Here is a 20,129-nt window from a genome sequence, read left to right as displayed (position 1 = left end):
CCTGGTGGTCCCAGTGTCCGAGGGACCACCAGGGCAGGCTGCAGCCACCCTAGTCTGCACCCAAGCACACGGATCCCCCCCCCCTGCCCCCTGATCGCCCACAGCACCCCTCAGACCCCCCCCCCCCTGCCCACCCCCCAGACCACTGTTTGCACCCAGTCACCCCCCCTAATCACCCATCAATCACTCCCTGTCACTATCTGTCAACGCTTTTTTTTTTTTATCCCCCCCACTGCCCCTCCTGATCACCCCCCCCCCCACCCCTCAGATTCTCCCCAGACCCCCCCTTCCCGTGTACTGTATGCATCTATCCCCCCTGCTCACCTGTCAATCACCCGTCAATCACCCCCTGTCACTGCTACCCATCAATCAGCCCCTAACCTGCCCCTTGCGGGCAATCTGATCACCCACCCACACCAATAGATCGCCCGCAGATCCGACATCAGATCACCTCCCAAGCGCAGTGTTTACATCTCTTCTCTCCTCTAAACACCCACTAATTACCCATCAATCACCCATCAATCACCCCCTATCACCACCTGTCACTGTTACCCATCAGATTAGACCCTAATCTACCCCTTGCGGGCACCCAATCACCCGCCCACACGCTCATATTGCCCTCAGACCCCCCCTTATCAATTCGCCAGTGCAATATTTACATCTGTTATTCCCTGTAATGACCCACTGATCACCTGTCAATCACCTATCAATCACCCCCTGTCACTGCCACCCATCAATCACCCCCTGTCACTGCCACCCATCAATCAGCCCCTAACCTGCCCCTTGCGGGAAATCTGATCACCCACCCACATCAATAGATCGCCCGCAGATCCGACATCAGATCACCTCCCAGGTGCAGTGTTTACATCTCTTCTCTCCTCTAAACACCCACTAATTACCCATCAATCACCACCTGTCACGGTTACCCATCAGATTAGACCCTAATCTGCCCCTTGCGTGCACCCAATCACCCGCCCACACCTCAGAACGTCCTCAGACCCCAGCCCTGATCACCTCGCTAGTGCATTGCTTGCATCTATTTCCCCCCTCTAATCACACCTTGAGACACCCATCAATCACCTCCTGTCACCCCCTAGCACACCTACCCATCAGATCAGGCCCTAATTTGCCCTGTGTGGGCTCCTGATCACTCGGCCAAACCCTCAGATCCCCCTCAGACCCCCTTCCGATCACCTCCCCAGTGCATTGATTGCATCTATTTTCCCCTCTAACCGCCCCCTGAGACACCCATCAATCACCTCCTGTCACCCCCCCTAGCACTCCTATCCATCAGATCAGGCCCAAAACATCCTGTCATCTAAGAGGCCACCCTGCTTATGACCGGTTCCACAAAATTTGCCCCCTCATAGACCACCTGTCATCAAAATTTGCAGATGCTTATACCCCTGAACAGTCATTTTGAGAAATTTGGTTTCCAGACTACTCACAGTTTTGGGCCCGTAAAATGCCAGGGCAGTATAGGAACCCCATAAGTGACCCCATTTTAGAAAGAAGACACCCCAAGGTATTCTGTTAGGTGTATGATGAGTTCATAGAAGATTTTATTTTTTGTCAAAAGTTAGCGGAAATTGCATTTTTATTGTTTTTTTCACAAAGTGTCATTTTTCACTAACTCGTGACAAAAAATAAAATCTTCTATGAACTCACCATACCCCTAACGGAATACCTTGGGGTGTCTTCTTTCTAAAATGAGGTCACTTGTGGGGTTCCTATACTGCCCTGGCATTTTAGGGGCCCTAAACCGTGAGGAGTAGTCTAGAAAACAAATGCCTCAAAATGACCTGTGAATAGGACGTTGGGCCCCTTAGCGCACCTAGGCTGCAAAAAAGTGTCACACATGTGGTATCGCCATACTCAGGAGAAGTAGTATAATGTGTTTTGTGGTGTATTTTTACACATACCCATGCTGGGTGGGGGAAATCTCTCTGTAAATGGACAATTGTGTGTAAAAAAAAAAATCAAAAATGTGTCATTTACAGAGATATTTCTCCCACCCAGCATGGTTATATGTAAAAATACACCACAAAACACATTATACTACTTCTTCTGAGTACGGCGATACCACATGTGTGACACTTTTTTGCAGCCTAACTGTGCTAAGGGGCCCAAAGTCCAATGAGTACCTTTAGGATTTCACAGGTCATTTTGAGACATTTGGGTTCAAGACTACTCCTCACGGTTTAGGGCCCCTAAAATGCCAGGGCAGTATAGGAACCCCACAAGTGACCCCATTTTAGAAAGAAGACACCCCAAGGTATTCTGTTAGGTGTATGATGAGTTCATAGAAGATTTTATTTTTTGTCACAAGTTAGCGGAAATTGATATGTATTGTTTTTTTTTTCACAAAGTGTCATTTTCCGCTAACTTGTGACAAAAAAAAAATCTTCTATGAACTCACCATACTCCTAACAGAATACCTTGGGGTGTCTTCTTTCTAAAATGGGGTCACTTGTGGGGTTCCTATACTGCCCTGGCATTTTAGGGGCCCTAAACCGTGAGCAGTAGTCTAGAATCCAAATGCCTCAAAATGACCTGTGAATAGGACGTTAGGCCCCTTAGCGCACCTAGGTTGCAAAAAAGTGTCACACATGTGGTATCGCCGTACTCAGAAGAAGTAGTATATTGTGTTTTGGGGTGTATTTTTACACATACCCATGCTGGGTGGGAGAAATCTCTCTGTAAATGGACAATTGTGTGTAAAAAAAAAAAGCAAACAATTGTCATTTACAGAGATATTTCTCCCACCCAGCATGGGTATGTGTAAAAATACACCCCAAAACACATTATACTACTTCTCCTGAGTATGGCGATACCACGTGTGACACTTTTTTGCACCCTAAGTGCGCTAAGAGGCCCAAAGTCCAATAAGTACCTTTAGGATTTCACAGGTCATTTTGCGACATTTGGTTTCAAGACTACTCCTCACGGTTTAGGGCCCCTAAAATGCCAGGGCAGTATAGGAACCCCACAAATGACCCCATTTTAGAAAGAAGACACCCCAAGGTATTCCGTTAAGAGTATGGTGAGTTCATAGAAGATTTTATTTTTTGTCACAAGTTAGCGGAAAATGACACTTTGTGAAAAAAAAAAAACAATTAAAATCAATTTCCGCTAACTTGTGACAAAAAAAAAAAAATCTTCTATGAACTCCCCATCCTCCTAACGGAATACCTTGGGGTGTATTCTTTCTAAAATGGGGTAATTTGTGGGGTTCCTATACTGTCCTGGCATTTTAGGGGCCCTAAACCGTGAGGAGTAGTCTTGAAACGAAATTTCTCAAAATGACCTGTGAAATCCTAAAGGTACTCATTGAACTTTGGGCCCCTTAGCGCAGTTAGGGTGCAAAAAAGTGCCACACATGTGGTATCGCCGTACTCAGGAGAAGTAGTATAATGTGTTTTGGGGTGTATTTTTCCACATACCCATGCTGAGTGGGAGAAATATCTCTATAGACAATTGTGTGTAAAAAAAAAAATAAAACAATTGTCATTTACGGAGATATTTCTCCCACCCAGCATGGGTATGTGTAAAAATACACCCCAAAACACATTCTACTACTTCTCCTGAGTACGGCAATACCACATGTGTGGCACTTTTTTGCAGCCTAACTGCGCTAAGGGGCCCAAAGTCCAATGAGCATCTTTAGGCTTTACAGGGGTGCTTACAATTAGGCACCCCCCAAAATGCCAGGACAGTGAACACACCCCACAAATGACCCCATTTTGGAAAGTAGACACTTCAAGGTATTCAGAGAGGAGCATAGTGAGTCCGTGGCAGATTTCATTTTTTTTTTTTGTCGCAAGTTAGAAGAAATGGAAACTTTTTTTTTTTTTCTTTTTTTTGTCAGAAAGTGTCATTTTCCGCTAACTTGTGACAAAAAATAAAATCTTCTATGAACTCACCATGAATCTCACTGAATACTTTGGGATGTCTTCTTTCCAAAATGGGGTCATTTGGGGGGTATTTGTACTATCCTGGAATTTTAGCCCCTCATGAAACCTGACCGGTGCGCAGAAAAGTCAGAGATGCTTGAAAATGGGAAAATTCACTTTTGGCACCATAGTTTGTAAACGCTATAACTTTTACCCAATCCAATAAATATACACTGAATGGTTTTTTTTTTTTTTTTTTTTATCAAAGACATGTAGCAGAATAACTTTCGCGCTCAAATGTATAGGAAATTTTACTTTATTTGAAAAATGTCAGCACAGCAAGTTAAAAAAGTCATTTTTTTGCCAAAATTCATGTCTTTTTTGATGAATATAATAAAAACTAAAACTCGCAGCAGCAATCAAATAGCAGCAAAAGAAAGCTGTATTAGTGACAAGAAAAGGAGGTAAAATTCCTTTAGGTGGTAGGTTGTATGACCGAGCAATAAACCGTGAAAGCTGCAGTGGTCTGAATGGAGAAAAAGGCTCTGGTCCTTAAGGGGCGAAAAGACTGTGGTCCTCAAGTGGTTAAAGAGAACCCGAGGTGTGTTTAAAGAATGTTATCTGCATACAGAGGCTGGATCTGCCTATACAGCCCAGCCTCTGTTGCTATCCCAAACCCCCCTAAGGTCCCCCTGCACTCTGCAATCCCTCATAAATCACAGCCGTGCTGTGAGGCTGTGTTTACATCTGTAGTGTCAGTCTCAGCTGCTCCCCCGCCTCCTGCATAGCTCCGGTCCCTGCCCCTATCCCTTCCCTCCAATCAGCAGGGAGGGAAGGGATGCAGGCGGAGACTGGAGTTCTGCAAGAGGCGGGGAGAGCAGCAGACTGACACTATAGAGATAAACACAGCCAGCTCTGACAAGCTGTTTGTCAGCAGCGTGGCTGTGATTTATGAGGGATTGCAGAGTGCAGGGGGACCTTAGGGGGGTTTGGGATAGCAACAGAGGCTGGACTGTATAGGCAGATCCAGCCTCTGTATGCAGATAATAATCTTCAAACCCACCTCGGGTTCTCTTTAAGTTTCCCATGAAAAAGATCTTGATAATGTTATATATTTCTAGTTCTTTCTGTGCTGGGACACTGAGTCACTGGGAAGTATTACCTGTCATTTGTCTCCCATCTCTCTGGCTGTCAGACCCAGGAATTCCGTGACCATGAAAAGCAGAAGCTGCACTCGCCAGCATTCCACAAAATAACAGAGTCCCCGCTGGTCACCCCAAGACTCACCCGACACCAGCAGAATGAGGTCCCCATGTCTGACAGTACGGACGTGGTGAATGGCGATTATAGCCAAGACATCAGGACCGGTGAAGAGCTGCCCCCTGCTGCATCTGGTCAGTATAACAGCTCACCCTTTGTAGTGAAACTAGTGCCACATAAAAAAATAACTTAGCTACTCGCCTATGGAGAGGAAAAACTCTGGATCTTAAAGAGGCTTCCAGCTTCTCTCTCTGTGCCCCTCGGTACACCGCTGTGTCGCCCCTGAAAGCTATGTGACCACCTGGTGGAAGACTCGTTTGGAAGTTCTTGTGATTCTGTGCGAGCCTGTCTTCCCGAAGCAGTCAGGGATGTGAGTGTTTCTAAGGACTCCCAAAGATATGGAATTTCAGTGTGGAACAAGGGCACGGAGAGAGGACTGTGTCTCTTATGGGATGCGGAGCCTGACCTCTACATAGGAGAGTACAGTGGTTTGCAAAAGTATTCGGCCCCCTTGAACTTTTCCACATTTTGTCACATTACTGCCACAAACATGAATCAATTTTATTGGAATTCCACGTGAAAGACCAACACAAAGTGGTGTACACATGAGAAGTGAAATGAAAATCATACATAAAAAAAATGGGGGGTATTAGTAATTATTCAGCCCCCTTTGGTCTGAGTGCAGTCAGTTGCCCATAGACATTGCCTGATGAGTGCTAATGACTAAATAGAGTGCACCTGTGTGTAATCTAATGTCAGTACAAATACAGCTGCTCTGTGACGGCCTCAGAGGTTGTCTAAGAGAATATTGGGAGCAACAACACCATGAAGTCCAAAGAACACACCAGACAGGTCAGGGATAAAGTTATTGAGAAATTTAAAGCAGTCGGGCTACAAAAAGATTTTCAAAGCCTTGAACATCCCACGGAGCACTGTTCAAGCGATCATTCAGAAATGGAAGGAGTATGGCACAACTGTAAACCTACCAAGACAAGGCAATCCACCTAAACTCACAGGCCGAACAAGGAAAGCGCTGAACAGAAATGCAGTCAAGAGGCCCATGGTGACTCTGGACGAGCTGCAGAGATCTACAGCCCAGGTGGGGGGAATCTGTCCATAGGACAACTATTAGTCGTGCACTGCACAAAGTTAACCTTTATGGAAGAGTGGCAAGAAGAAAGCCATTAACAGAAAAGCATAACAAGTCCTGTTTGCAGTTTGCCACAAGCAATGTGGGGGACACAGCAAACATGTGGAAGAAGGTGCTTGAGACCAAAATGGAACTTTTTGGCCAAAATGCAAACCGCTATGTGTGGCGGAAGACTAACACTGCACTTCACTCTGAACACACCATCCCCACTGTCAAATATGGTGGTGGCAGCATCATGCTCTGGGGGTGCTTCTCTTCAGCAGGGACAGGGAAGATGGTCAGAGTTGATGGGAAGATGGATGGAGCCAAATACAGGGCAATCTTGGAAGAAAAACCTCTTGGAGTCTGCAAAAGACTTGAGACTGGGGCGGAGGTTCACCTTCCAGAAGGACAACGACCATAAACATAAAGCCAGGGCAACAATGGAATGGTTTAAAACAAAACCTATCCATGTGTTAGAATGGCCCAGTCAAAGTCCAGATCTAAATCCAATCGAGAATCTGTGGCAAGACCTGAAAGCTGCTGTTCACAAATGTTGTCCATCTAATCTGACTGAGCTGGATCTATTTTGCAAAGAAGAATGGGCAAGGATTTCAGTCTCTAGATGTGCAAAGCTGGTAGAGACATACCCTAAAAGACTGGCAGCTGTAATTGCAGCAAAAGGTGGTTCTACAAAGTATTGACTCAGGGGGCTGAATAATTACGCACACCCCACTTTGCAGTTTTTTTTTTATGTTTGGAATCGTGTATGATTTTTCTTCCACTTCTCATGTGTACACTACTTTGTATTGGTCTTTCATGTGGAATTCCAATAAAATTGATTCATGTTTGTGGCAGTAATGTGACAAAATGTGGAAAACTTCAAGGGGGCCAAATACTTTTGCAAACCACTGTATCTAAGCTTACTACATTATGTGACTTTATATTTGCTTTCATTATTCTGACTACATAGTTATAACAACTAACACGCCAAACGTGTCCTCTACAGTGGTGGACAGTAAGCCAGAGGGGTCATCACTTGTGGACAGCGGCCGGGAGACGGCACCCCATGACGCTGGTGGCCAGGAGACTGCACCCCAAGACGCTGGTGGCCAGGAGACTGCACCCCAAAACGCCAGCAGCCAGGAGACAGCACCCCAAGACACCAGTGGTCAGGAGACAGCACCCCATGAGGCCAGTGGCCAGGAGTTGGCACCCCAAGATGCCGGCGGCCAGGAGACTGCACCCCAAGACGCAGGCAGCCGGGAGATGGCACCCCATGATGATACCAGCCACAAGGTGGCTCGCCATGAGGATGGTGACCAGAAAGCAGCACCCGGTAAGGTTCGCCAGGGGCCACGGCCACGTGAGGATGGTGCTCAGGATGTGGCAGACAGGAGGCTGGGCAGCATAATCCTTGTAGTCAAGAAGTGGCAGGCTTGTTGGGGGGCCGGTAGCCCATGATGATGGGTAGACCACTTTGGAAGATGGGAGGTGGATGGGCTGGGAGGAGGACAGGGGTATGGAGGATGCCTGGCAGGAGGTTGGGCCTTGTGAGGGTGGCAGGTGAGAGGGGGCAGCTTGGCTTCAATGCAGGCAAGAGGTGTGGCGCCTTGTTAGGATGGTGGGCAAAGGTTGGCAAGCAGGATATGGTGCCTCATGAGAATGACGTGGGGTATGTTGCATGATGGGTAGGATAGGGCACCTCGTGAGGAAGTTGGGCAGAAAGTAGCAGTTTGTGAAGATAGCTGCCAGGCTAGAGGTGGTGCCTCATGAGCATGGTGAGCAGTGGTTGGAGCCTCCTAAGGGTGGCAAGCAGTATATGGTGCCTCCTGAGTATGGCAAGTGGTATATTGCACAATGGGCAGGATATGGGGGTGGGAGGAGTATGGTAGGCAGGAAGGTGCATTACAACTGTCAGGCTAGATGTGAGGGGAAGAGCAGGTTTAGGCGTGCTGAGTACTAGTTGTGATCCTGTGTGATGTAGTGTAACCTCACTGACCCGTCATTCTTTCTGCTGACAGTGCCCCTGGAGGATGGGAGGGGAAGGGCAGGTTTAGGAATGCTGAGTACTAGTTGTGATGGTGTGTGATGTGATGTGACCTTACTCACCGCCATTCCTTCCCCTGACAGCACCCCCGGAGGATGGGAAGGGCAGGTTTAGGAATGCTGAGTGCTAGTTGTGATGTGATGTAGTGTGACCTCTCTGACCGCCGTTCCTTCCCCTGACAGCGCCCCCGGGGGATGGGAAGGGAAAAGCAGGTTTAGGAGTGCTGAGTCTTAGTTGTAATGTAGTGTAGTGTGACCTCTCAGACCCGCTGTTCCTTCCCCTGACAGTGCCCCTCGGAGGATGGTAGAGGAAGAGCAGGTTTAGGAGTGCTGAGTACTAGTTGTGATCCTGTGTGATGTGATGCAGTGTGGCCTCACTGTCCTGCTGTTCCTTCCCCTGACAGCGCCCCCGGAGGATGGGAGGGGAAGGGCAGCTTTAGGAGTGCTGTGTGATGTAGTGTGACCTAACTGACCCGCCGCTCCTTCCCCTGACAGAGATTCCGGAACCTGCTGGCGTGGGCGTCTCTCCCCCAGAGAGTCTGCAGACCAATGGCATTGCCGATGATGGACAGTCTGTCTCCTCTACTGATAATCTGGTATGTGATTCCTGTAAGTTGGCACACAGGCATTACTCTAATCATGTCATTATATTATTCTGGACACCGCTCAGGGGAAGCTGGTCAGACCAGATTTTATCGTACTGCGCATGCACAGGACGCTCCGGGCCCGATCAAGGATGCATGTGGCCTGGGCCGCACAGGCGCAGTGGCCAACAACTGGCTGAGTCATCGAAAAGGAAACTGGGTCGCTGCGGGAGACTGGGGGATCGGTTTGTCCTGGCGCGGGCACAGGTCGGCTGCAGGGGGGCGATAGAAGCCCCAGGTAAATTCATCTGGATTGTTTTAATTGACTAGGTTTCCTTTAAGATAGGGCTGGAGGGATGCAGATGATCAGAGTCACCACTTGGTGGTCATATGATTTTGTGTCATTCAGTGGGAGGAGCAGATGACCCGAGTCACAACTGGTGGTGATGTGATTTTGCGTCATTCAGTGGGAGGAGCAGATGACTCGAGTCACCACTGGGTGGTCATGTGATTTTGCATCATTCAGTGGGAGGAGCAGATGACCAGAGTCACAACTGGTGGTGATTGTGATTCTGCGTCATTCAGTGGGAGGAGCAGATGACCCGAGTCACCACTGGGTGGTCATGTGATTTTGCATCATTCAGTGGGAGGAGCAGATGACCCGAGTCACCACTGGGTGGTCATGTGATTTTGCATCATTCAGTGGGAGGAGCAGATGACCCGAGTCACCACTGGGTGATCATATGATTTTATGTAATTCAAGCGGATCCGAGATGAAAAACTAACTGACAAGTAACGTGTGTACATATCTTATCTAAAGTTTAGATAGTTTACACACCAAATCTAGCTGCAAACAGCTTCAACAGTCTAAGGGCCTTTTTCCACTAGCCTGCGATTTGCTTCTGATCGCAAATCGCAAGGTACATTAAACTAATGGAAACTGCAGCAGCAATTTCCATTAGTGCGATCTGATTGCAATGCGATTTTGGTCAAAGCGCAATTGTCGTCCTGCCGCGTTTTGTATGCGATTGAGCTGGACTATGAGTATAGTAGCTCAATCGCAATCGCATGGTGGAAATTGAAACGCGATTGCGATCGAAATCGCGATCGCATTTTATAGTGGAAAAGAGCCCTTATGTTTATTTATTCCTGTGATACAATGAGAGTGGCCATGTTTTGTTTGTCACATTACACACAGGCAAGCTGCAACTGCATCTCCAGCCCTCAGCTCACTCCCCTCTCCTCCTCCCTCTTCCCCTCTGCCTCTGAAATCTCTGGCTAGTAATCTCCTTCTCCTCCTGCCCAGACTGAGCTCCCATATGCCCTTGCTACATGGAGTGCCAAGGCACTTTGAGCTATGGTAGAGGCTTGTTTAGCTTATAGGCAATAAGAGTATTAAAAAAAAAGTATTTGGCTTGAGGAATGCCCTATAATCTATATGTAAGGAACACAATTATGCAATGAGTAAAAGTTTTATCTCCTATCCACTTTCAGTGGGAGGAGCAGAGGACACATGGAGCACACATGCGTTGCAAGTGATTAAAGCAAGCGATCTGAAAAGCACTTTTGATTGGAATGTTTCAGTATTTAGATCATTTAGAATAGGTGGTATTTCACTGACTGCACAGGTTCTCTGTGACCGACTCCCTCAGTATTTTATTACAGTAGAATTGAAGCGTGATCACGGACTCCAGGTTTTCTCCTCTTCCTGTGTAACGGTTTACGGATCTTTCCTGCAGGAATTGGATTCTTTGCCTGGCCAGCACTCCGGCACTAAGTTTACCCACATCCTCCAGAAAGACGCCTACCTGGTCTTCCGCTCGCTTTGCAAACTCTCCATGAAGCCTTTGGGAGATGGTCCACCAGACCCCAAGTATGTGTCCCACCCCTCATTTCTGATTGCATGATTGTGGTAAGGGGTGGTCCCTGCAGATGGTTGCTGATCGGTGTGGGATTTTATCACAGTTGATTGCTGGTTGGTGAGGAATTGTATGGCAGATGATTGCTGATCGGTGTGATGTGTGGTTGTATGGCAGATGATTGCATCATGAAGAATTGCCTTTTTGTTTTCTCTTTCAGGTCCCATGAGCTCCGGTCTAAGGTCATTTCCTTGCAGCTCCTGTTGTCGGTGTTGCAGAACGCAGGGCCAGTCTTCAGAACACATGAGATGTTTATCAATGCCATCAAGCAATACCTGTGCGTAGCACTATCAAAGAATGGCGTGTCTGCTGTGCCTGACGTATTCGAGTTGTCACTGGCCATATTCCTGAGCTTACTCTCCAACTTCAAGACGCACCTAAAGATGCAAGTCGAGGTGAGTTACGTTCATTAGTCTTGTGATTTGTTCCTTTAGCTTCCAGAGACACAAACCGCTCATAGTTTGTTATATGTCCACCAGAGAAACCATCAGGTACAATAGTCCAGAGACACAAACCACCCTTAGCTTGTTAAATGTTCCCTAGAGTGACCATCAGTACCATCACACAAACCATCCATGGCTTGCTATGTCCCCCAGAGAAACCATGAGATACCATCACCCAGCAACACATACCACCCTTAGCTTGTTATATGTTCCCTAGAGTGACCATCAGTACCATCACACAGAGACACATACCACCCGTGGCTTGCTATGTCCCCCAGAGAAACCATGAGATACCATCACCCAGAGACACATACCACCCATAGCTTGTTATATGTCCTCCAGAGTGACCATGAGATACCATCACCCAGCAACACATACCACCCATCACCCAGCAACACATACCACCCATAGCTTGTTATATGTCCCCCCAGAGTAACCATGAGATACCATCACCCAGAGACACATACCACCCGTGGCTTATGTCCTCCAGAGAAACCATGAGATACCATCACCCAGAGACACATACCACCCGTGGCTTATGTCCTCCAGAGTGACCATGAGATACCATCACCCAGCAACACATACCACCCATAGCTTGTTATGTGTCCTCCAGAGAAACCATGAGATACCATCACCCAGAGACACATACCACCCGTGGCTTATGTCCTCCAGAGTGACCATGAGATACCATCACCCAGCAACACATACCACCCATAGCTTGTTATGTGTCCTCCAGAGAAACCATGAGATACCATCACCCAGAGACACAAACCACCCGTGGCTTATGTCCTCCAGAGTGACCATGAGATACCATCACCCAGCAACACATACCACCCATCACCCAGCAACACATACCACCCATAGCTTGTTATATGTCCCCCCAGAGTAACCATGAGATACCATCACCCAGAGACACATACCACCCGTGGCTTATGTCCTCCAGAGAAACCATGAGATACCATCACCCAGAGACACAAACCACCCGTGGCTTATGTCCTCCAGAGTGACCATGAGATACCATCACCCAGCAACACATACCACCCATCACCCAGCAACACATACCACCCATAGCTTGTTATATGTCCCCCCAGAGTAACCATGAGATACCATCACCCAGAGACACATACCACCCGTGGCTTATGTCCTCCAGAGTAACCATGAGATACCATCACCCAGAGACACATACCACCCGTGGCTTATGTCCTCCAGAGAAACCATGAGATACCATCATCCAGAGACACCTACCACCCATAGCTTCTGCGTGGACCAGTGCCGGATTTACAGCTCAGGAGCCTATAGGCACAGAAGTTCTGCCGCCCTAAGCCCCGCCTATCAGCACAGGCCACACCCCTAACTTGCGCCCCCTTTTCTTACGCAGGCTAATGTAGATATTACCTAAGGCAATTAGAGAATACTAACAATATGCAGATATTGCGAATGACATGCAGAATTTACCAAATGTATGCTATTACCAACAACAAGCAGATAATACAAATCACAAGGAATTAATACAGATAACATACAGTTTCTAATTACAGGCAGGTACTAGTGAGTAGATTTTTAGTGATGGTTAGATTCTATTGATAGGAAGGTGGAGGTAGGCAATATGGATGGTCTGTGAGTTGATCCAAATTTGGTGGCAATTAGTCTGCTAGTGGGAAGCAGCTGTGTCCTGCCTCCCCACATAGAAACAGCACACTGTTCGGGTATACCCAAGCGATGTCTCAGGACTGAGCTCAATCCATACAGGTGACACTTATTATAATAGGAGCCTCATCAGTCTTCAAAGGATACCTTACTCCTAAACATATCATCAAATTGACGCCCCGTGTGTGTGTGTGTGTGTGTGTGTGGGGGGGGGGGGTGTATGCATGTGCTTACTGTGTTTCCCGTGTCCAAGCGTCTGCGTCCGTTTGCCCGTTATCCTCCCGTTCAAAGAGTCCTGGTCGGCACCCTGTGCCCCTAACATACTATGCTGTGCGCGTGCAGTTTGTCTGACGGCACGTCTTGGTGTGACGGTGCGCATGTAAAGCACTTGGAGGTTCCCAGCAAGTGCGGTCACAAGGCGCCCAAATGGACATACTGTGCATGCACAGCGTAGTATGTCTGGGTTTAAGGGCTCCAACAGGACCCTTAGAATGGGGAGGAAAATAGGCAAACAGAGGCAGACACCGGCCCACGGGAGGTGCAGGAAGAATATGTACAGCTCCCCTCACACAGACAATTTGAGGATATGTTTAGGACTAAGATATCTTTAAAAGAAATATCAGGCATTTGCGAAAATGCGATCTAGTTACATGTTGCTTCTTCTAGCCCCGGAAAGCTATGTGTCTGTTGCCACAGCTCTGCTCCCAGCTGGTCTCCAAAGGTCCCCTCTGTTGCAGATGCCGACCTGGTAAGGTCGTTATTTTCTGCGCCAGTGTGCAGCTGCTCGCGATCACGTAGCCGGGAGATTTGTGTGCAGGTGCAGTACTTCTGCGCCTGCACAGAACACTCCCGGCTACGTGAGCATGATCCCGTAGGCGCAGAAGATACCAACATCGCTGGGTTGGCATCTGCAACCGAGGGGACCTTTGGAGACCAGCTGGGAGCAGAGCTGTGGCAAGGGACACCTAGCTCTCTGGGGCTGGAAGAAGGAACAGGTAAGTAGATTTCATTTTATTTAAAATACATACTTCCTTTAAGCCTCACTGATCTCTAGCTGAGAGACTACATTACTTCCTCCTTCTAAAAGTGTCCCCTACTGAGGCAATCCTATCAAGTGGTTCCCCTCCCCATTTGACACCTAGACCTGGCCTCCAGCAGTGTTTTCACAGAGTGACACCTCTGCACTGACCAGCTGTCACCTGATCTGATCAGAGCAGCAAATACATCTGATCAGGTCAGGTGACATCTGGACAGAGCGGCCTGTCACCCTATGGAAACATCACAGCATTGTCTCAGCAGGGGACATTGTTCAGAAGGAGGGGAGGGGGGAGCATTATAGTCTCAGCTAGGAGGGCTGGGGAGAGAATCAAAGGTCCCGAGCCTCTCTCTGCATTAACAATCAGCCACTTACTCTGTCCCTGTAACTGGCTGCAGATCTCGCTGGCTGAAATGCAAGTAGCCTGTGTAAATGCACGCTGGTCCTGTCACTGTAATGTAATGGGAGCAGGAAGGAATGGCATCTTAAAAAGTCCCGGGCACAGAAACAGGCTAAACCAATAGACACGGGGAGGGGGGCAGAGCTGTAGCCGACCACACGTTGTGCAGCAAGCATCCTAAAGCCACATGTGCTGCTCTCCCCACCACTCGCCTGTAACTTTACTGACCCTTTGCCTGCACCTGTGAAATGGAGGGAGGGCGGAGCTTTGTGTATTTAGCCAAGCTCCACTTCCTCCTCCTCCCCCTCCACAGACTTTGTAGTGACTTCGGTAACTTTTTCCCCGATAGCTCCCGGCGCCTACAGAGTGAAAAAATAAATAAAGCTAGCCGGAGGACAGTGCACGCCGCTCTCATCTCCCCGACACCCCCGTCCAAGGCAAGGCACTGTGTCACGCTGCCCCCTGCCGCCTATGCGCTCAGCTATTCACGCAAGCATGCGTGAAGGCATGGAAACAGCGGCCGGGGAGAGCGGGGTAATGAATGTGTGTGTGCATGTGTTGTCACTAGCCGCCCGCCCCTCTCTGTAGTTGTGGCCGCGGCCGCCCATTATCATGTAAATTAGGGCGCGAGCGGCTGCTATTGCATCTTCACTCATCAAATTTAAAGGGGACATGACACAAAGCCGCCCTTTGATCAGTCAGGCGCCTGTAGGCACATGCCTAGTGTGCCTTATGGTAAATCCGGCCCTGGCGTGGACTGTTACCTCCAGAGAACACATGCCACCAGGTCCCACAACTATGCTGTGTATCTTAGTGGTGTGATTCCATTCTGTAATCTCCATCCTTCTCTCATTGTAGGTCTTTTTTAAAGAAATCTTTTTAAATATATTGGAGACATCATCAAGTTCATTTGAGCACAAGTGGATGGTGATCCAAAGCTTGACCAGGATCTGTGCAGGTATCTGCCTTGGCAATGAGCCCTACACATGTGACTGCTGCTTGCTGTTGCTTTGTCCCTTTTTCTATTGAGTACCATATAGACTGCCTACAGTGTACAATCAGCGTGTGTCCACAGTGTGTTTGTATGTGCGTAATTATTGTGCGTGTATACAGTGCACAGTTTGTGTCGTTTGTACGATGTGTGTGTGTGTGTGCGTGCGCAGTGTGTGTAATTATGGTGCATGTGTATACAGCGCACAGTTGGTGTAGTTTATACTGTGTGTGTGTGTGTGTGTGTGTGTACAGTGTGTGTAATTTTTGTGCGTGTATACAGTGCACAATTTATGTAGTTTGTACGGTGTGTGTGTGTGTGCACAGTATGTGTAATTATGGTGCATGTGAGTATACAGTGCACAGTTTGTGTAGTTTGTACAATGTTTGTGTGTATGTATATACAGTGTGTGTAATTATTGTGCGTGTGTATACAGCGCACAGTTGGTGTAGTTTATACTGTCTGTGTGTGTGTGTGTGTGTGTGTGTACAGTGTGTGTAATTTTTGTGCGTGTATACAGTGCACAATTTATGTAGTTTGTACGGTGTGTGTGCACAGTGTGTGTAATTATGGTGCATGTGTGTATACAGTGCACAGTTTGTGTAGTTTATACAATGTTTGTGTGTCGGTATATACAGTGTGTGTAATTATTGTGCGTGTGTGTATACAGCGCACAGTTGGTGTAGTTTATACTGTGTGTGTGTGTGTGTAATTTTTGTGCGTGTATACAATGCACAGTTTGTGTAGTTTGTACAGTGTGTGTATATACAGTATGTGTGGACTGTGTGTATATACAGTGCACAGTTTGTGTAGTTTGTACAATATGTGTTTGTGTAAGAACATCCTGTCTGTACTCACTGCAGCTTTCTCCTGTTACCTCAGACGCACAGTGTGTCGTGGACATCTATGTTAACTATGACTGTGATCTTAATGCTGCTAACATATTTGAACGACTTGTGAACGATTTGTCCAAAATTGCTCAGGGAAGAAGTGGTCATGAGCTGGGAATGACCCCCTTGCAGGTGAGTAAACAGGACTCCTTATCGCTTCCACTGGATGTAAAGTGTAGTATAAGGCGGGTGTAGTGGATGGAGCCAGTGTGTGGGAAATGGTGGGTGTAGTGGCTGGAGCCAGTGTGTGGGAAATGGTGGGTGTAGTGGCTGGAGCTAGTGTGTGGGAAATGGCGGGTGTAGCAGATGGAGCCAGTGTGTGGGAAATGGCGGGTGTAGTGGCTGGAGCTAGTGTGTGGGAAATGGCTGGTGTAGCAAATGGAGCCAGTGTGTGGGAAGTGGCGGGTGTAGTGGCTGGAGCCAGTGTGTGGGAGATGGCGGGTGTAGTGGCTGGAGCTAGTGTGTGGGAAATGGCGGGTGTAGCAGATGGAGCCAGTGTGTGGGAAATGGCGGGTGTAGTGGCTGGAGCTAGTGTGTGTGGGAAATGGCGGGTGTAGTGGATGGAGGCAGAGTGTGGGAAATGGCGGGTGTAGTGGATGGAGCCAGTGTGTGGGAAATGGCGGGTGTAGTGGCTGGAGCTAGTGTGTGTGGGAAATGGCGGGTGTAGTGGATGGAGGCAGAGTGTGGGAAATGGCGGGTGTAGTGGATGGAGCCAGTGTGTGGGAAATGGCGGGTGTAGTGGATGGAGCCAGTGTGTGGGAAATGGCGGGTGTAGTGGATGGAGCCAGTGTGTGGGAAATGGCGGGTGTAGTGGATGGAGCCAGTGTGTGGGAAATGGCGGGTGTAGTGGCTGGAGCTAGTGTGTGGGAAATGGCGGGTGTAGTGGCTGGAGCTAGTGTGTGGGAAATGGCGGGTGTAGTGGCTGGAGCTAGTGTGTGGGAAATGGCGGGGGCAGTGGCGGGTGGAGGCAGAGTGTGGGCAGTGGCGGGTGGAGGCAGAGTGTGGGCAGTGGCGGGTGGAGGCAGAGTGTGGGCAGTGGCGGGTGGAGGCAGAGTGTGGGCAGTGGCGGGTGGAGGCAGAGTGTGGGCAGTGGCGGGTGGAGGCAGAGTGTGGGCAGTGGCGGGTGGAGGCAGAGTGTGGGCAGTGGCGGGTGGAGGCAGAGTGTGGGCAGTGGCGGGTGGAGGCAGAGTGTGGGCAGTGGCGGGTGGAGGCAGAGTGTGGGCAGTGGCGGGTGGAGGCAGAGTGTGGGCAGTGGCGGGTGGAGGCAGAGTGTGGGCAGTGGCGGGTGGAGGCAGAGTGTGGGCAGTGGCGGGTGGAGGCAGAGTGTGGGCAGTGGCGGGTGGAGGCAGAGTGTGGGCAGTGGCGGGTGGAGGCAGAGTGTGGGCAGTGGCGGGTGGAGGCAGAGTGTGGGCAGTGGCGGGTGGAGGCAGAGTGTGGGCAGTGGCGGGTGGAGGCAGTGTGGGCAGTGGCGGGTGGAGGCAGAGTGTGGGCAGTGGCGGGTGGAGGCAGAGTGTGGGCAGTGGCGGGTGGAGGCAGAGTGTGGGCAGTGGCGGGTGGAGGCAGAGTGTGGGCAGTGGCGGGTGGAGGCAGAGTGTGGGCAGTGGCGGGTGGAGGCAGAGTGTGGGCAGTGGCGGGTGGAGGCAGAGTGTGGGCAGTGGCGGGTGGAGGCAGAGTGTGGGCAGTGGCGGGTGGAGGCAGAGTGTGGGCAGTGGCGGGTGGAGGCAGAGTGTGGGCAGTGGCGGGTGGAGGCAGAGTGTGGGCAGTGGCGGGTGGAGGCAGAGTGTGGGCAGTGGCGGGGGGGAGGCAGAGTGTGGGCAGTGGCGGGGGGGAGGCAGAGTGTGGGCAGTGGCGGGGGGGAGGCAGAGTGTGGGCAGTGGCGGGGGGGAGGCAGAGTGTGGGCAGTGGCGGGGGGGAGGCAGAGTGTGGGCAGTGGCGGGGGGGAGGCAGAGTGTGGGCAGTGGCGGGGTGGAGGCAGAGTGTGGGCAGTGGCGGGGTGGAGGCAGAGTGTGGGCAGTGGCGGGGTGGAGGCAGAGTGTGGGCAGTGGCGGGGTGGAGGCAGAGTGTGGGCAGTGGCGGGGTGGAGGCAGAGTGTGGGCAGTGGCGGGGTGGAGGCAGAGTGTGGGCAGTGGCGGGGTGGAGGCAGAGTGTGGGCAGTGGCGGGGTGGAGGCAGAGTGTGGGCAGTGGCGGGGTGGAGGCAGAGTGTGGGCAGTGGCGGGGTGGAGGCAGAGTGTGGGCAGTGGCGGGGTGGAGGCAGAGTGTGGGCAGTGGCGGGGTGGAGGCAGAGTGTGGGCAGTGGCGGGGTGGAGGCAGAGTGTGGGCAGTGGCGGGGTGGAGGCAGAGTGTGGGCAGTGGCGGGGTGGAGGCAGAGTGTGGGCAGTGGCGGGGTGGAGGCAGAGTGTGGGCAGTGGCGGGGTGGAGGCAGAGTGTGGGCAGTGGCGGGGTGGAGGCAGAGTGTGGGCAGTGGCGGGGTGGAGGCAGAGTGTGGGCAGTGGCGGGGTGGAGGCAGAGTGTGGGCAGTGGCGGGGTGGAGGCAGAGTGTGGGCAGTGGCGGGGTGGAGGCAGAGTGTGGGCAGTGGCGGGGTGGAGGCAGAGTGTGGGCAGTGGCGGGGTGGAGGCAGAGTGTGGGCAGTGGCGGGGTGGAGGCAGAGTGTGGGCAGTGGCGGGGTGGAGGCAGAGTGTGGGCAGTGGCGGGGTGGAGGCAGAGTGTGGGCAGTGGCGGGGTGGAGGCAGAGTGTGGGCAGTGGCGGGGTGGAGGCAGAGTGTGGGCAGTGGCGGGGTGGAGGCAGAGTGTGGGCAGTGGCGGGGTGGAGGCAGAGTGTGGGCAGTGGCGGGGTGGAGGCAGAGTGTGGGCAGTGGCGGGGTGGAGGCAGAGTGTGGGCAGTGGCGGGGTGGAGGCAGAGTGTGGGCAGTGGCGGGGTGGAGGCAGAGTGTGGGCAGTGGCGGGGTGGAGGCAGAGTGTGGGCAGTGGCGGGGTGGAGGCAGAGTGTGGGCAGTGGCGGGTGTAGTGGATGGAGGCAGAGCGTGGGAAATGGCGGGTGTGGTGGATGGAGGCAGAGCGTGGGAAGTGGTGGGTGTAGTGGATGGAGGCAGTGTGTGGGAAATGGCAGGTGTAGTGGATGGAGGCAGAGCGTGGTATGTGGCAGGTGTAGTGGATGGAGGCAGTGTGTGGGAAATGGCGGGTGTAGTGGATGGAGGCAGAGTGAGGTATGTGGCGGGTGTAGTGGATGGAGGCAGAGCGTGAGAAATGGCGGGTGTAGTGGATGGAGGCAGAGCGTGGTATGTGGCAGGTGTAGTGGATGGAGGCAGAGCGTGGTATGTGGCAGGTGTAGTGGATGGAGGCAGTGTGTGGGATATGCCGGGTGTAGTGGATGGAGGCAGAGCGTGGAATATGGCGGGTGTGGTGGATGGAGGCGGAGCGTGGGAACTGGCGGGTGTGGTGGATGGAGGCGGAGCGTGGGAACTGGCGGGTGTGGTGGATGGAGGCGGAGCGTGGGAACTGGCGGGTGTGGTGGATGGAGGCGGAGCGTGGGAAATGGCGGGTGTGGTGGATGGAGGCGGAGCGTGGGAAATGGCGGGTGTGGTGGATGGAGGCGGAGCGTGGGAAATGGCGGGTGTGGTGGATGGAGGCGGAGCGTGGGAAATGGCGGGTGTGGTGGATGGAGGCGGAGCGTGGGAACTGGCGGGTGTGGTGGATGGAGGCGGAGCGTGGGAAATGGCGGGTGTGGTGGATGGAGGCGGAGCGTGGGAAATGGCGGGTGTGGTGGATGGAGGCGGAGCGTGGGAACTGGCGGGTGTGGTGGATGGAGGCGGAGCGTGGGAAATGGCGGGTGTGGTGGATGGAGGCGGAGCGTGGGAACTGGCGGGTGTGGTGGATGGAGGCGGAGCGT

General features: G+C 51.2%; 1 protein-coding gene across 1 annotated transcript in view; it reads left to right on the top strand.

Moving 5' to 3' along the window:
- ARFGEF2 (ADP ribosylation factor guanine nucleotide exchange factor 2) overlaps nucleotides 1–20,129 on the top strand; it is a 66,296-nt gene that overhangs the window by 11,920 nt on the left and 34,247 nt on the right. The window contains exons 6-12 of the mRNA XM_068263163.1: nucleotides 5,089–5,287; nucleotides 7,292–7,621; nucleotides 8,827–8,927; nucleotides 10,655–10,788; nucleotides 10,995–11,229; nucleotides 15,219–15,318; nucleotides 16,234–16,373. Coding sequence (XP_068119264.1) covers nucleotides 5,089–5,287; nucleotides 7,292–7,621; nucleotides 8,827–8,927; nucleotides 10,655–10,788; nucleotides 10,995–11,229; nucleotides 15,219–15,318; nucleotides 16,234–16,373 — 1,239 coding nt within the window. The remainder of the gene's footprint in view (nucleotides 1–5,088; nucleotides 5,288–7,291; nucleotides 7,622–8,826; nucleotides 8,928–10,654; nucleotides 10,789–10,994; nucleotides 11,230–15,218; nucleotides 15,319–16,233; nucleotides 16,374–20,129) is intronic.

This window comes from Hyperolius riggenbachi, chromosome 12, assembly GCF_040937935.1.
Source record: "Hyperolius riggenbachi isolate aHypRig1 chromosome 12, aHypRig1.pri, whole genome shotgun sequence".
NCBI classification, from domain to species: Eukaryota; Metazoa; Chordata; class Amphibia; order Anura; family Hyperoliidae; genus Hyperolius; species Hyperolius riggenbachi.
This window is presented reverse-complemented; position numbering and strand designations above follow the sequence as displayed.